Source organism: Gossypium raimondii, chromosome 13, assembly GCF_025698545.1.
Source record: "Gossypium raimondii isolate GPD5lz chromosome 13, ASM2569854v1, whole genome shotgun sequence".
NCBI lineage: Eukaryota > Viridiplantae > Streptophyta > Magnoliopsida > Malvales > Malvaceae > Gossypium > Gossypium raimondii.
In genome coordinates, this window is record NC_068577.1 from 4,170,521 (window position 1) to 4,184,094 (window position 13,574).

The 13,574-nt window shown below is 32.0% G+C and overlaps 1 protein-coding gene across 1 annotated transcript; it reads right to left on the minus strand.

Annotated features, from left to right (window-relative positions):
• Positions 1-9,435: 9,435 nt before the first annotated feature.
• Positions 9,436-11,669, minus strand: LOC105782718 (cyclase-like protein 2). The gene is made up of 7 exons (XM_012607649.2): positions 11,181-11,669; positions 11,037-11,081; positions 10,607-10,679; positions 10,439-10,536; positions 10,277-10,347; positions 9,833-9,972; positions 9,436-9,703 (listed from the first exon to the last, which is right to left on the minus strand). The coding sequence occupies exons 1-6, from the start codon at positions 11,593-11,595 to the stop codon at positions 9,847-9,849; spliced, it is 828 nt and encodes a 275-aa protein (XP_012463103.1). The 5' UTR covers positions 11,596-11,669; the 3' UTR covers positions 9,436-9,703; positions 9,833-9,846.
• Between the last annotated feature and the right edge of the window lie 1,905 nt (positions 11,670-13,574).

The window sequence follows — 13,574 nt, forward strand, 5'->3', positions numbered from 1 at the left end:
ATTTTTTTTCTTTTCCATTATTTTTTATTATATTTGTCAATTTAATAGAGATCTAAATCGTCAAACATGTTGAATTTTAGATTTTTCTAATAAAAAAATGATAAATTAAATTTTTCTTCTTAAATTTTAGTATTTTTAGTTGGATTTAAATTTTTTCAGGAGAAAAAAGTTAAAAATTAGGAGGAAAAATCTGATTTGTTATTCTCTTATTGGAGAAGGATAGGGATGACGTGGAATCACAGTTTTATACAATCACTTCTCTTAATTTTATATATATTGAAATCATCAGATTTAATTAGGATGAGCATTGGACCGAATCGAGTCAAATCAAATGAAAAAAACTTTGAGTTAATAAGTTGATGAGTCTTATTTTATCAATTTAACTCGATTTGAAGACTTTTCGAATCGAATGAAATGAAATTCAAGTCAAATTGAATCGAATCAAATCGAGTGAAATTATTTGAGTTAAATTAAAAAAATTATTCTAAGAAATTGCTTAGAGGTCAAGTTAAACAAAATATATCTTCTTTTTAGAAGATTTAGTATTTATGAGTATAATATATTTAGCATTTATTAATATAATATATTTGACTTTGATTAGAATTAGGTTTTTTTAACCTATAAATAGATGTAGCCGAAACTTCTCTTGAAATCATTCGAATTCAACATAGTGAATTTTCTTTTCCTCTGCCCGTGGTTTTTTCCCAAAAGGATTTTCACGTAAAAATCTGTTTGTGCTTTATTTTTATTTCTTTTTTCTTTGCGATATATTGTCATTACCGACGTTCTATTTTTACAATGTCAAATTAAAATTTTGTTACAGTATTAATTAATTCCATATGATAGCACATAAATTTGAAACCATATATATTTTAAAAAAATTTCAAAGAAAAATATATATTAGTACGATAAACTCAAATCATTAATTAATTTATTTAGGTCCACAAATTTATTAATTTAGAAAATTTGAAATTTTATAAATATATTAAATTTTAAAATTATTTTGACTTTTTCTTTGTAATTTTGTTTACAAAGAGAACATTTTGCTTATTTTTAAAAGACAAGAGATCAAAAGGGTATTTACGCTAATTTGTTATTCGAATTATTCGAGTTATTTAAATTATAAAATTTAACTTGACTCGAACTCAAAACTCGAATTACTTATTCGAGATGACTCAAGTAAATCAAATATTGAACGAGTTTATTTTAGATTTGGATTTTATGAATTAGCTTTTAGTGCTAGTGTTAATGCCATGGTTTTCTTTCAGCAACCTGGTGGGGTTTGTACTTATCTCCTCTCTGGGTTTTTATAATAATAATAATAAATAAATAAATAAATAAAACAAAAACAGCCACATCTCCTAAAATAATTTCAACACGTTACCACAAAATATCACTCAATTGGCTTCATTTTTGTTGACCTGTATTTTGGGATTTTGCTGGCTTAAAATTTTGGTATTGAAAATTTTATACATAAATGTGAAGGGTAAATATGCATTTTGGTACTTGAATTTAGTTTCAATGTTTAAATTAGTACCTAAAGTTTTCTTTGGTCCAATTAGATGCTTGAACTTAGTTTTAAGGTTTTATTTTGGTCCAATTTAAGTGCCTGAAATTGGTTCCTTGGTATTTAAACTTGACTTTTTAATCCAAATTAGTACTTAGTTATTTGATCTAACTTGAATTATGAAGCCCAGTTCACACTACAATCCTTGAAGCTCAATTTATGTGTCTAACTGAATATAAAAACTTTAAGTATCAATTTAAACCTAAAGACGAAGTTAGAGAGCTAATATATATTTACTCATATAAAAAAGTTTGCAAGTGCAATCATAGTTATAAGTATAATATATGTTTGAATAATTATCAAATTGGTACAAACCACAATTGTAAATTAAAATTAAAATAAATATAAAAATAACTTACATGTAATGGAGCTCAAACTTAGTAATTATGGTTGCCAATGTTTCATCTTCTCAATCTTGGTTCCAATAAAGTTCAAAAGCAAACTTTTACAATAACTATAAGATTTAATTTCATTCTTTTCCAAAAAAAATAATAATTTCATAACATGGTTATATTTATTTTAATGTTATTAATTATTCAATTACCATTAAAAGTAGTCTAATAATATTTTTTGAGTATAATGATGATTCAAACTTGGGATATTCTGACGAAAGTTGGGCCATAACTTTATGCTTTATAATTTTTAAAATAATTTTACATTTTAATCTTATTATAGAATACTTCACAACTCGAAATCCAACTTACCTTGTGGGATGCCTCACCATCTCGCGAAGTGATTCTATCACGCCTCACCATCTCGCGAAGTGATTCTATCACACCTCACCATCTCGCAAAGTGATCATGTCACGCCTCATCATTTCACGAGGTGATCCCATCACGCCTCACTATCTCACTAACTGATCTTATCACGTCTCACTATCTCGCTAAGTGATCCCATCATACCTCACCAACTCGCGAAGTGACCGTCACGCCTCACCATCTCACTAAGTGATCCCATTACACCTCACCACCTCATGAAGTTATCTCGTCACGCCTCACCATCTTGTGAAGTGATCCCATCATGCCTCACCATCTACCTAAGTGATCCTGTCACACCTCACAACCTCACAAGGTGGAGCATGAAGGACATACGAGCGCTACTTGTCTCTCATGGTGATACCTTGGTGTGAATTCTACCAAAGAGATACATTTAAGGGTATATGTCGAGCCTAATGGGGGAACATGTCATATGCATGGTGACTAGCTATCCCCTAGCACGTCACATCAAGAAACTATGTCTTATAAATATGAAAGAGTTACTCCCAATGAGAATAGGATAGAAAAAAAATCAACAAATTGGTGCAGTGAACGTTGAGGCACTTCCGGCTTTTAGATTGAATAAAGACCGATATGGCTTACCCAAATGAGAGATCCTCCATCACACGTTTTTCACACTAAAATGTAAGAGGAGAGGTTAGTAATCATTCCAATGAACTTAACCTCTTCAAGTATCAACCCGAAAAATTAGGCAACTCAGACTAGCAGGAAGCCCACTATGCTCTTAACCTTATTTTTCCTTCAAACCAATAGACTTCCAACCCATCTAACTAGGAGACTCCCCAACAGTAGCTTGTAAGCCTACAAACACAAATAAACATCTTAAATGAGTAGATGTCTCAACAAAACTCCAAATGTGAGTAGCAATAACTTTTCTATTACGAGACAGAATGAAGAGATAGTATGGAAGATGCAATCAGCTCATTCAAACCATCATGATAGTGTTGTGCCTCTACAATGGGAAGGATATGGAACACATGCAAGGTCATGGTAGCATAAGGTGGATGCTTTGCATTGGGATGTCCAGGCTTTATAGCCAGATGTCTAGGATACAAATTGTATTTTTTGTTCCAACAATCCTCTAGATCTAGAAATTACAACTGTAAGTTTACCTTCAGAATTTAATGTGCCAAAGGAAGTCTTTGAGGGAAAAAGGGGTCCACGAGCACATTTAATGCAGTACAATGACTATATGAATGTCCTGAAATCTTTGAATACTACGAGGTGCAAGGCTTTTTCTATAACTTTGAGAGGAAGAGCTAAAGATTGATATTTATCTTTGTCGTAGGGCTTTATTAAGAGCTTCATGCAGCTAGGTCAGATGTTTTTAGGAAGACTCTGCGCTCACAAGATAATTATAAGCACACCAATAGGCTTAATATCAGTCACGTAGAGGCTTTGTAGGAGTAAATAAAGAGTTTTCATGCAACGACATTGAATAAAAAACCTGGAAGAATAGTGGATTATTGATGCTTTTATCATGAGCGTGTTGAAGGAGCATGTTTAGTATTCGTTCACAGATAACAGACCGTAAAACCTGACAGACCTCTATGAAAGGGATCACAAATTCATAGAAGCGGAAGAAATAAAAATGTCAACTTGTAGTTCTTTTCACTAGGAGAATAGCTAAGTTAGGTAAGCAACAAATATTTAATATACAACAAGAACAAACAATGATGATCCCCAATCGGTAAGGAGAGAGTAGAGAAATGAGCAAAAAAGAGTTAGCTAAATCACAACAAAGAACAACTAGGTATTTCACAATTTCATTACGTGATATTCAGTCTATCTTTATCTTAGTTTCAGTTAGTTAAGTTTCTTGAATTCATTTCCTTTAGATAAATCATTGCACTTGGGACGCCCGCCCCTTAAAGAAATACTATGTGTAAGCACACTAAATTAATTTAATGAATCAGGCTTATTTCCATCATTTATTATAGTTTCAAGTTAGCTGATAAGCATTAGTGTAACGCCCTAAATTATTTATTTCTATTTCTGTAAATCTTGACACAAATATGTATTTGCTTTAGTGGTTAAGTATTTTGGGTGTGTGTATGGGGTCTTAGGTTCAAGTCTCACTTTTGGCAAATTCTATTATTTTTTATCTTAACCTTATCCTTGCTGGGTAGGCTTATTTTATATTATTTGTAAACAAATATTAGAATAAGCGTGCTTGTTCGAGTGGTAAGGAGTTAACTTGTTAGAAGTCTTGTGTTTGAATCCTTGTGCGAGCGTGGATGTTAATTTTTGTCTCGGTTGTTTGAGAGAGTTTGGATGGATTTGGAAGTCTGTATAAGTGGATGAGAGAGTGGGTAGTTGGGATTGGGTTAGTAGGAGATTATGCCTAAAATGAGATTGTGGAATTTTATTTGATTTTAATTTTTAATTTTATTGTTTTTCTCTCTCTTCCCAAATTCCCTCTGACGTTAGTTTCTTCAATTTTCTGACATTGTCTTTTTTTTTTCATTTTCTAACATTTTTCCCCTTCTATGTAAATCTTTGCTTCGTTCTTCTTCAATTCTATTCATGAACCTGTCGTTCAATCGTGCTATTGGAATTGTTGGGTTCTTTAATCGGCGTGGTAAATAGAACTTTGTTTGTCGTTAACGTTTGGTTTTTGAGATGTTAGTGATGTTAAATGGTAGCCATTAATTGGTGATTAATCGATGAAATCTGTGATTAGGTGAAGGTTGTGAGGCGAAAAATTACACTTCAACGGTTTAGTGCGCGTTAGCGGGGGTTTATCGTCGGCAGTGAGTTCTTGGACATTGTTGAATTTCTATCTTGAATTTGTATTTTGGTTGCTAAATCGGTGTTTGGGGTACTGGTTTTTAGGTTTGGAAGGGCTCGAGATTTCTTTCACATCAAAATCATACCAGGTGTATACCTAAAACACTAGAAATCGAGGTTTGGTGAAAGCCAAAAAAAGGCATTGCTGACGTCACACAAGCGTGTACTCGGTCGTGTGGTTGGTCGTGTGCAACATATGGTCGTGTGACTATCGAAAGTGTGGCCGTGTGCAAGACATAGTCGTGTGACCGCGAATGTGTGGTAGTGTGGGCCACACGGGCAAGGCCAATTTAGACGCGTGGGCCACACGAGCATGTGAGCCCAAAATTTTAAAATTTTTTCTAGGGTCGCACAAGTTATTCCGATCAACTGTGGGCCTACCGTAAGGTCAGTAAGGGCTAAACAAACCCTATTTTATCTGATTTGATATTCTGACAGTTTGATCTGAGTAGGAAACTGATATGTATGTCTAACTGTATTGTTTAAGTATGTATGTTATTTGTATATGAAGATGTTAAGCATGTTAAATCTGTTATTTCTGTATCTGTAATCGGTATTTGTGTTTGGGGTGAGATTTACATATTCTGGTAGCTTCACTGCATATTATTTGTTATGTGTCGCATTAATACTATATGGTGTGTAGGAATGGGTGAGTATTTTTAACCCTACATTGTGTGATGGAATGGACGGAGATAGTGTGCAGAGGATGGGGGTAGGATTCTGTATATCTGTCTAGATTATCTGATTCTAATATTTGCATTTGTTAAAGACTTAAGTCCGTATTTGTATATGCTCTGCATATAAGAATACTGTGTACATTTGCATGTCTATCTCTGTTGGGTTACACATTGAGTTTACAAAAACTCACATCTGTTTGTCTATTCTGTATAGGTAACCCTCGGACATAGGAGGGTCGGTGCGACGGAGGCTCAGCAGTGACCACTAGTTAAAACTGCCTTTGAGTTTTTGGTATTTTTAAAATTCTGGATTTATTTGAAAGTTTGTAATTTTTGGGGCTTTTTAGACTGTATGGTTTTAACTGTTGGTTTTGGTTTTGATTGTTTACTATCCTGTGTTGTTTGTAGAAACAATTTGCGAAAATGACGGTTTTATGCAAACAAATGTTTTTCTAGAAACAAGAACTGGGTTTCTAAAATATAATAACTTTTAAAATTTTCGCTGCAAATTATGTTTTGGCGAATGAATAAACTCACGACGATTTCGGTATTAAACAAGTAAATTAATATGTTTTGTAAATTTTGGACCCTTTATAACCAGTAACTTTATAAGCTTTTTGTCGAAATAAAAAAAGTTTCAAAACCCTTCTTCATAACACTCTCGGATTTGGCCATAACGTCTAGACCAGATTTGGGGTGTTACAACTAGCATTTTGCGGTTCACCGATTTACGATCGTAACCTCCCTTACTTAAAACATTTTTAGAATCTTATGGTTTGCTGATTTACGATGACGACCTCCTACTTACAAGATTTTAAGAATTTTACGGTTCACTGATTTGCGATTGTCACCTTCTACTTACAAGATTTTAAGAATATTGCGATTCACCCATTTATGATTGTGACCTTTTACTTACAAGATTTCAAGAATCTTATGGTTTGCTAATTTACAATCGCAACCTTCTACTTACAAGATTTCAAGGATTTTACGGTTGGTTGATTTACGATCGTTACCTTATACTTACAAGATTTTAAGAATCTTATGATTCATCGATTTACAGTCGCAACCATCTACTTACAAAATTTTCAGAATCTTATAATTCGTAGATTTATGATCGCGACTTCCTACTTACAAGATCTTAGAATTTCGCGGTTCATCGATTTCAGATCGCAACCTTTTACTTACAATATTTTCAAAATCTCGCAGTCCGTCGATTTGAAATTGCGACCTTTTAACTTACAATATTTTTCAGAGTCCAATTTGATGATTTCATATCGTAACATTTTAACTTACAAGATTTCAGAGTCTTACGGTTCGTCAATTTCATATCACAACTTTTTAATTGACAAGATCTTAAAAATCTCATAGTTCACCGATTTCATATCACAACCTTTTAAATTACAATATTTTCATAATCTCACAGTTCTCTAATTTCAGATCGCGACATTTTAACTTACAATATTTTCAGAATCTCGTAATTCACCGATTTTAGATCATAAACTTTTAACTTACGAAATTTTCATATTCTTGTGGTTCGTCGATTTCATAACGCAACTTTTAACTTACAAGATTTTTAAAATTTTGGGTTCGCTGATTTCAGATCTCTACTTTTTAATTTACAATATTTTCAGAGTCTTGCAGTTTGTTGATTTTATATTGATTTTAACTTACAAGATTTTAGAGTCTTGCGGTTCGTCAATTTCATATCACAACTTTTTAATTGACAAGATCTTAAAAATCTCATAGTTCACCGATTTCATATCACAACCTTTTAAATTACAATATTTTCAGAATCTCGCAATTCACCGATTTTAGATCGTAAACTTTTAACTTACAAAATTTTCATAATCTTGTGGTTCGTCGATTTCATATCGCAACTTTTAACTTACAAGATTTTTAAAATTTTGGGGTTCGCTGATTTCAGATCTCTACTTTTTAATTTACAATATTTTCAGAGTCTTGCAGTTTGTTGATTTTATATTGATTTTGCTATCCACCAATTTCAAATAGGATCCTCCCCACCACTCGCAAATTCCATAACCCAACAATCTAGATCACCAATACGTCTCACCAACTCTCATAACGTTACTTGCTAAACTAAGTTATGATTTTTTAAGTTATGTGATATCAGATGCTTTGCCATACTTTAGGCATATGCCTTATTGATATAGACCACCAATTCTCTTTTGACAAGTTAAGTTTCATATAGTTGTATGATACTAAATATGCTTTGCGAACTTTAAGTTAATAATAGTTCACCAATCACGCAATAAAGCTTACTCAATAAGTTTGCACTTAAAACTTATGTAACAAGCACCTAATTACAGGATTCACGTGTGTAAGTCTGTCTCAGAAAAATCACTTTATAACTCTTATTCAACAAAACAGTAGACAAATTGTTATAGAATGTTTCACAACTCAAAATCCGACTTGTCCTTGTGACCAGGAATCTGACCCACCTCGTGAGATGCCTTACCATTTAGCACACCTCACCATCTCCCGAAATGATCCCGTCACACCTCACCACCTTGCGAGGTGGAGCACAAGGGACATGCGAGCACTACTTGCCTCCTATGGTGATATCTGGGTGCAAATTCTACCAAATTGACACGTTTAAGGGTACGTGTTGAGCCTAAGGGGAACGTGTCATACGCATGGCGCCTAGCTATCCCTTAGCGTGTCACATCCTTATAAACATGAAAGTGCTGCTCCCAAGGAGAGGAGGACAAAAAAAAATCAACAAATCTCAATCAAAATTATAGACTATAAATCATTCACAAATTGTTTCAATTAATTTTTGTTGATGCAATGTTTTGTTGGTGGTGGAGTAAGACGATTTTGGTTGCCAAACCATGAAGAAAATGAGTTCTATCATAGAGAGGATGGAAGAAAGATGAAGAGAAGAATACCCTTTTTTTTTTTTTTCTTTCCATGTCTTTTTATATAAGCCTTTGGTAATAATATATGTATAAAAATTTCAAGAAATATCAGGATTTGAGTGAGTGTGTATATACATATATATATGTGAGTGTGTGTTTGTGTATATATATTTGATACAAGTGAATAATTACATTACAATTCAGGAATGAATTTTACAAACACAAAATTGAACTCTAAATCTCATGTCAATCAACTTGAAATCTACACAAATTCACTATTGAATGACATGACTTGCATATATAAAATACAATATAAATGAAATTGTTGAATTATATCTTAAAACTAAATATTAAAAGTATAATTTGATATTAAACAAACTCATTTTCAAAAAAAACACCTATAAAATTGGGTCAGGTTGGAATTCAACGAGTTTTCCAGTTATTTTACCATCCAATAAACATTTTCATAAAAATTATGTTCAGCGACTAAATCTAACAATGATATTCAAAAGACCCATCAATAATTTTATGCTTGGTATGTATTTAATGCATATGTTTTAAAATATAAAATATAAAATAATTAGTACAAATTTAATCACTTAACTAGAAAGATGGATAAAAACTTTTGTAAAAAATAAAACCGCAAAAAATTTCCTCTTTGTCACAAACAAGTCAAGTGAGTGGTTAAAAATTACCAATTAATAATTAAAATATGTGGAAAAACTAATACTCCAACCAACCAAACGTGGCGTAAGTATATTATTATTTATGAAATAAAAGAGAACTTAAAAGAAATATCATAACGATATATTACACAAAAAGTGTAGTTCACTGCAACTAAATTTCTATACTGAAGCTCCCTTCTAGGATTCCTAACAGCGTCAAGTTCTAACTCATAAACCCGTTATTTGCCTTGTTCCAATCAAACACCACCGGTAATGTCACCCGCCCATTACCTCTTTCCAAACAACATGCCTAATAAGACGACGGTGTGCCATTAGCATCATCATTGCCCTGAAAACGAACCCACTTATCTCATGTCCTCGATAGTAACTAATATAGAAAATAGTGAAAACTACAAATAGTTTGTTTTAGCTGACAGCAGCAACAATGCCACGCCTTGAGCAAGAATGCAGGACTTACCAAGGACAACAACATCATTTGATGAGAATGCATCTAGTTGGTGATCCTTCAGCACCAAGCAATCTTAATGGTAAGCAATGGACTGAATATATTCCAGGTTGAACATCATCGAGTTTTAAACCTTCCACAAGAATGATATCCTGCGGTTGATGTCGAGTATTAGAAGTGCGCAGACGCTTGCTGTTTATATGACATTTCTAGTCTTCAATCATATTATTCAAAGCAAAACAACTGAGGAGACTTGCTAAGTAAGGCACATTAGAGAACCAAGTAATCCAAACATACATGATAACAAGCATACACAACGATTCATGAACGTATGAAGCAGGATATCAAAATTGACACAGCAATCATACTGGAAAGCGATAAGTTCAGTGATGAATGAAATCATTATAGTAACCAAAACACAGCAGCTAGATAACACAAAAGATGAAGATTTCTTACCCGGCCTTCTAGGAAAACTATATGAGATGGAATCAAATCATCAAAGGCAGCAACAGATAAGTAATCAATTCCTGAATTTCAGAAAATAAACATGTCATCTAAACTACTACTAGCAAGCAAGAACCAAATTTAAAGGCAAATTTTGGAAGGCAATCATCTCACCAATAAATTTGATGTCAGTGTGTTTAACCAACCACTCTGCTCCATCCTTCATAAATCCAACGTAGCTTGTATCAAACTCTTTCTTGAACATTAGCCGCCTGAAAATCCACAAGTTTACCCTCAAAATTTTCCTTCTTACAAGATTCCGTGGCGTATTTATGTAATTACCTGTCAGTATTTAATGTTCTGAAAAGAACTCTACGTACTCCCTTTGGTATTTTCAAAGACTCCATAACCTCAGCTATAAATTTAGGAAGAAGAAAAACACGATAATAAATTTCCAAATATATAAATATATGGTCGAATTATAAATTTCATCATTCTATTTTTCAAAAGTCCCTCTAATTTGTGAAATTAGTTCAATTAAGTAGTATTTTAACCTGAAAACTAGCCATTCAATAATTTATATACAAGCAAATTAACAAAAACCTGCAGTTAAGTTCAAGCGTTTATCAACAACTGAATCAAATTCTTAGTTCTGAAAAAAATAGGTGAACCAAATTCTAACAAATTAATGTTCATAAAGGGATGACTTTATAGATACACCTAAATATAACCACCAAAATGGAAAAGAGAAGGCAAAGATATAGATACAGACCAGTAATGTTTTTATCCCTTGGAACATCTATCAACAGGGCAGGACCTGTAAGGTGAAAATTTTACCCAAAATAAAGAAGAGAAATAGAAATAAATTATATCAAATAAGTGAATTTTATTACTATTTTATTTAAATAGTAGTTACCATTAAGTACTTCCAAATCTAGGGTATCGACATCGAAGCCGGCATCGAAGTACCGATCGATGACGTGTCCGGGAGCGTCAAGGTGGGTGCCGGTGTGAGTTGGGAGTTTCATCTCCGAATTATTAGCGAGGGAACCGTTCTTCATGCTTTTAGGCAACCATAGGAACTGTCCTACGCCGTCCTTGGATTCCCAAGACGGCATGTCGACGGTGTACCTATGGCTGATGTCGAATATCTTGCCGTTACCGTAGACTTCGCGACGGATGGGAACTGGATTCTCGTCTCCTCCGGATAGGCCACAATCAGTTGTGGAATCGGTGCCAGGGATGGAAGGATATGCGGTGGTGGCGGCGGCGGCGGAGATTAAAGCAGCTGACGAAAGGAGGAGGAGGAGGAAGAAGTGGAGGGGAGTCATCGTGGAAGACTAGGAAATGGGAAGTGAAGTTGGTTTTTTGCGTTTAAAATCTGCGCTCCACTCATTGGCTTGCTGTGCCGCTTTTAAGGGATCGTGATACCCTATGTTATTGGATTTTTCTTTAATAAATAATAATTTAGCAGTAAGCTATAAAAATAACTACTTTTATTTTCTTTTGATTATATTTTAGTTACTTATATTTGAAATGTTACATTTTAGTTAGTTACATTATTATTTTGCTACGAAGTAGTTATTCTATCGTTGAACTCCGTTACCTCCTTAAAAGTAGTCCTTAAATGCCAACTTCGATATCTAATTGCTAGGATAAAAATATGTTTTTAATTAAATAAATTTAATTTGAATTGCCACGTAGGACATTTAAGCTGGCATTTAAAACCTATTTGGACTGCCACATAAGACCGTCGTTAATTAAATAAATGTAATCTGAGGCAAACAAAAGTGACTATTTTATAGTTTACCCTAATTTAATTTTTTTTAATAAACAGAATAATTTAATCTCTTTATCTCTATCTATAAAACAAACTATTAATATAACTTTTGTTGTTATCTAGATTTTGGTTTTATTTTTATTTTTATAAAATTTATTAATTTTAATTTTATTAAAATAATTAGTTAAAAATTATTTTATATTTATAATAAGAATTTTAATTCTATTAAAAACTTTTATTAAATAAATATATATAATAAAATATTTAAATGACTAGGTTTGCATTAACCAAAAGAAAATCATATTACCTTTTTAAACCATAAATTCTAATTATTTATATAATAATTGACTTTATATTCATATACATAATTTTATAAATACTACATTTTTCTAATATATTATATTCTGACAGTCTACAAATTATTATAGTTAATTTATTGACAGTTAAGAAAAATAAAAATTAAATGGTGAAAATTTTTACAATATATCATTTTACTTTTCGAAAATAATATATATTTTGCCAAATGCTTTAATAATAATTAGAAATTTTTATTAGCAATATATTTGAATTATCAAAATGATTGATATATTTTAATTATGTTATTTACTTATTATTTTAAATAATATTATTTTATATTAATTATATGAAGTAAAATTATATTGTACAATGAATACGTTAAAAATGTTTTATTTATGATTTCGGATTTTTTATTATGATATTAAAATTTTCAAATAAGTTCATATGTGTTATCTATATTGAATAAATTGAATAAGGAACATTATTTTACACAAATTACAATAATAAGAATATAATATTTAAAAATTAATTAAAAGTTAAACATGTAAAATGACATGTATCAATTTTTTTATTTAGAAAATGATCAAACATAGATCATTGATAAGAGTGTTAATTATTTTGGTTAATAGTTTATAGGATAATCAACAATTTAATTCCTATCAAAATAAGTGAAATAAATTAATCTATATAGTACTTGAACGAAATTTATCTAATGCAATTTCTAATGGAATTGTTAAATTGTAAGGAAATTTATCTAATTTCACTCCAGATAAAAATTGCAATATCCTTCACCCAACGCAATTGTCAGGTCCAATTTACAAGATGTCATATTCGTTGTCGGAGCAACTACAGTTAAATACGCAGTAAATAATCATTCACACATGCAATTAAGTGTTAATCACATTCAAATCATGTTAAACAATCAATTTCGAGTCTTAATTGAGCTTATGAAAGCTCTTTTTTGTCAACCCGAACACGAAATAGGATCAAATTGTAAAATTTTAAAAGGTTAGGGCCGACGTCGTGACATCGCCAAATAGTATGTCACCTCACGACCTCAAATCACTTGACGTCGCGACGTCACTTATTGTTAACTGACGTTGTGACGAGGGAGGATGGTCATCTGGACGTGGACCCTATTTTTGGTAAAAATAAACCATTTGTTACCTATTTATAGTTTCCAACAACAACCACTCAATATATTCAAAATTCAACACATTTACTTGTTCAAAA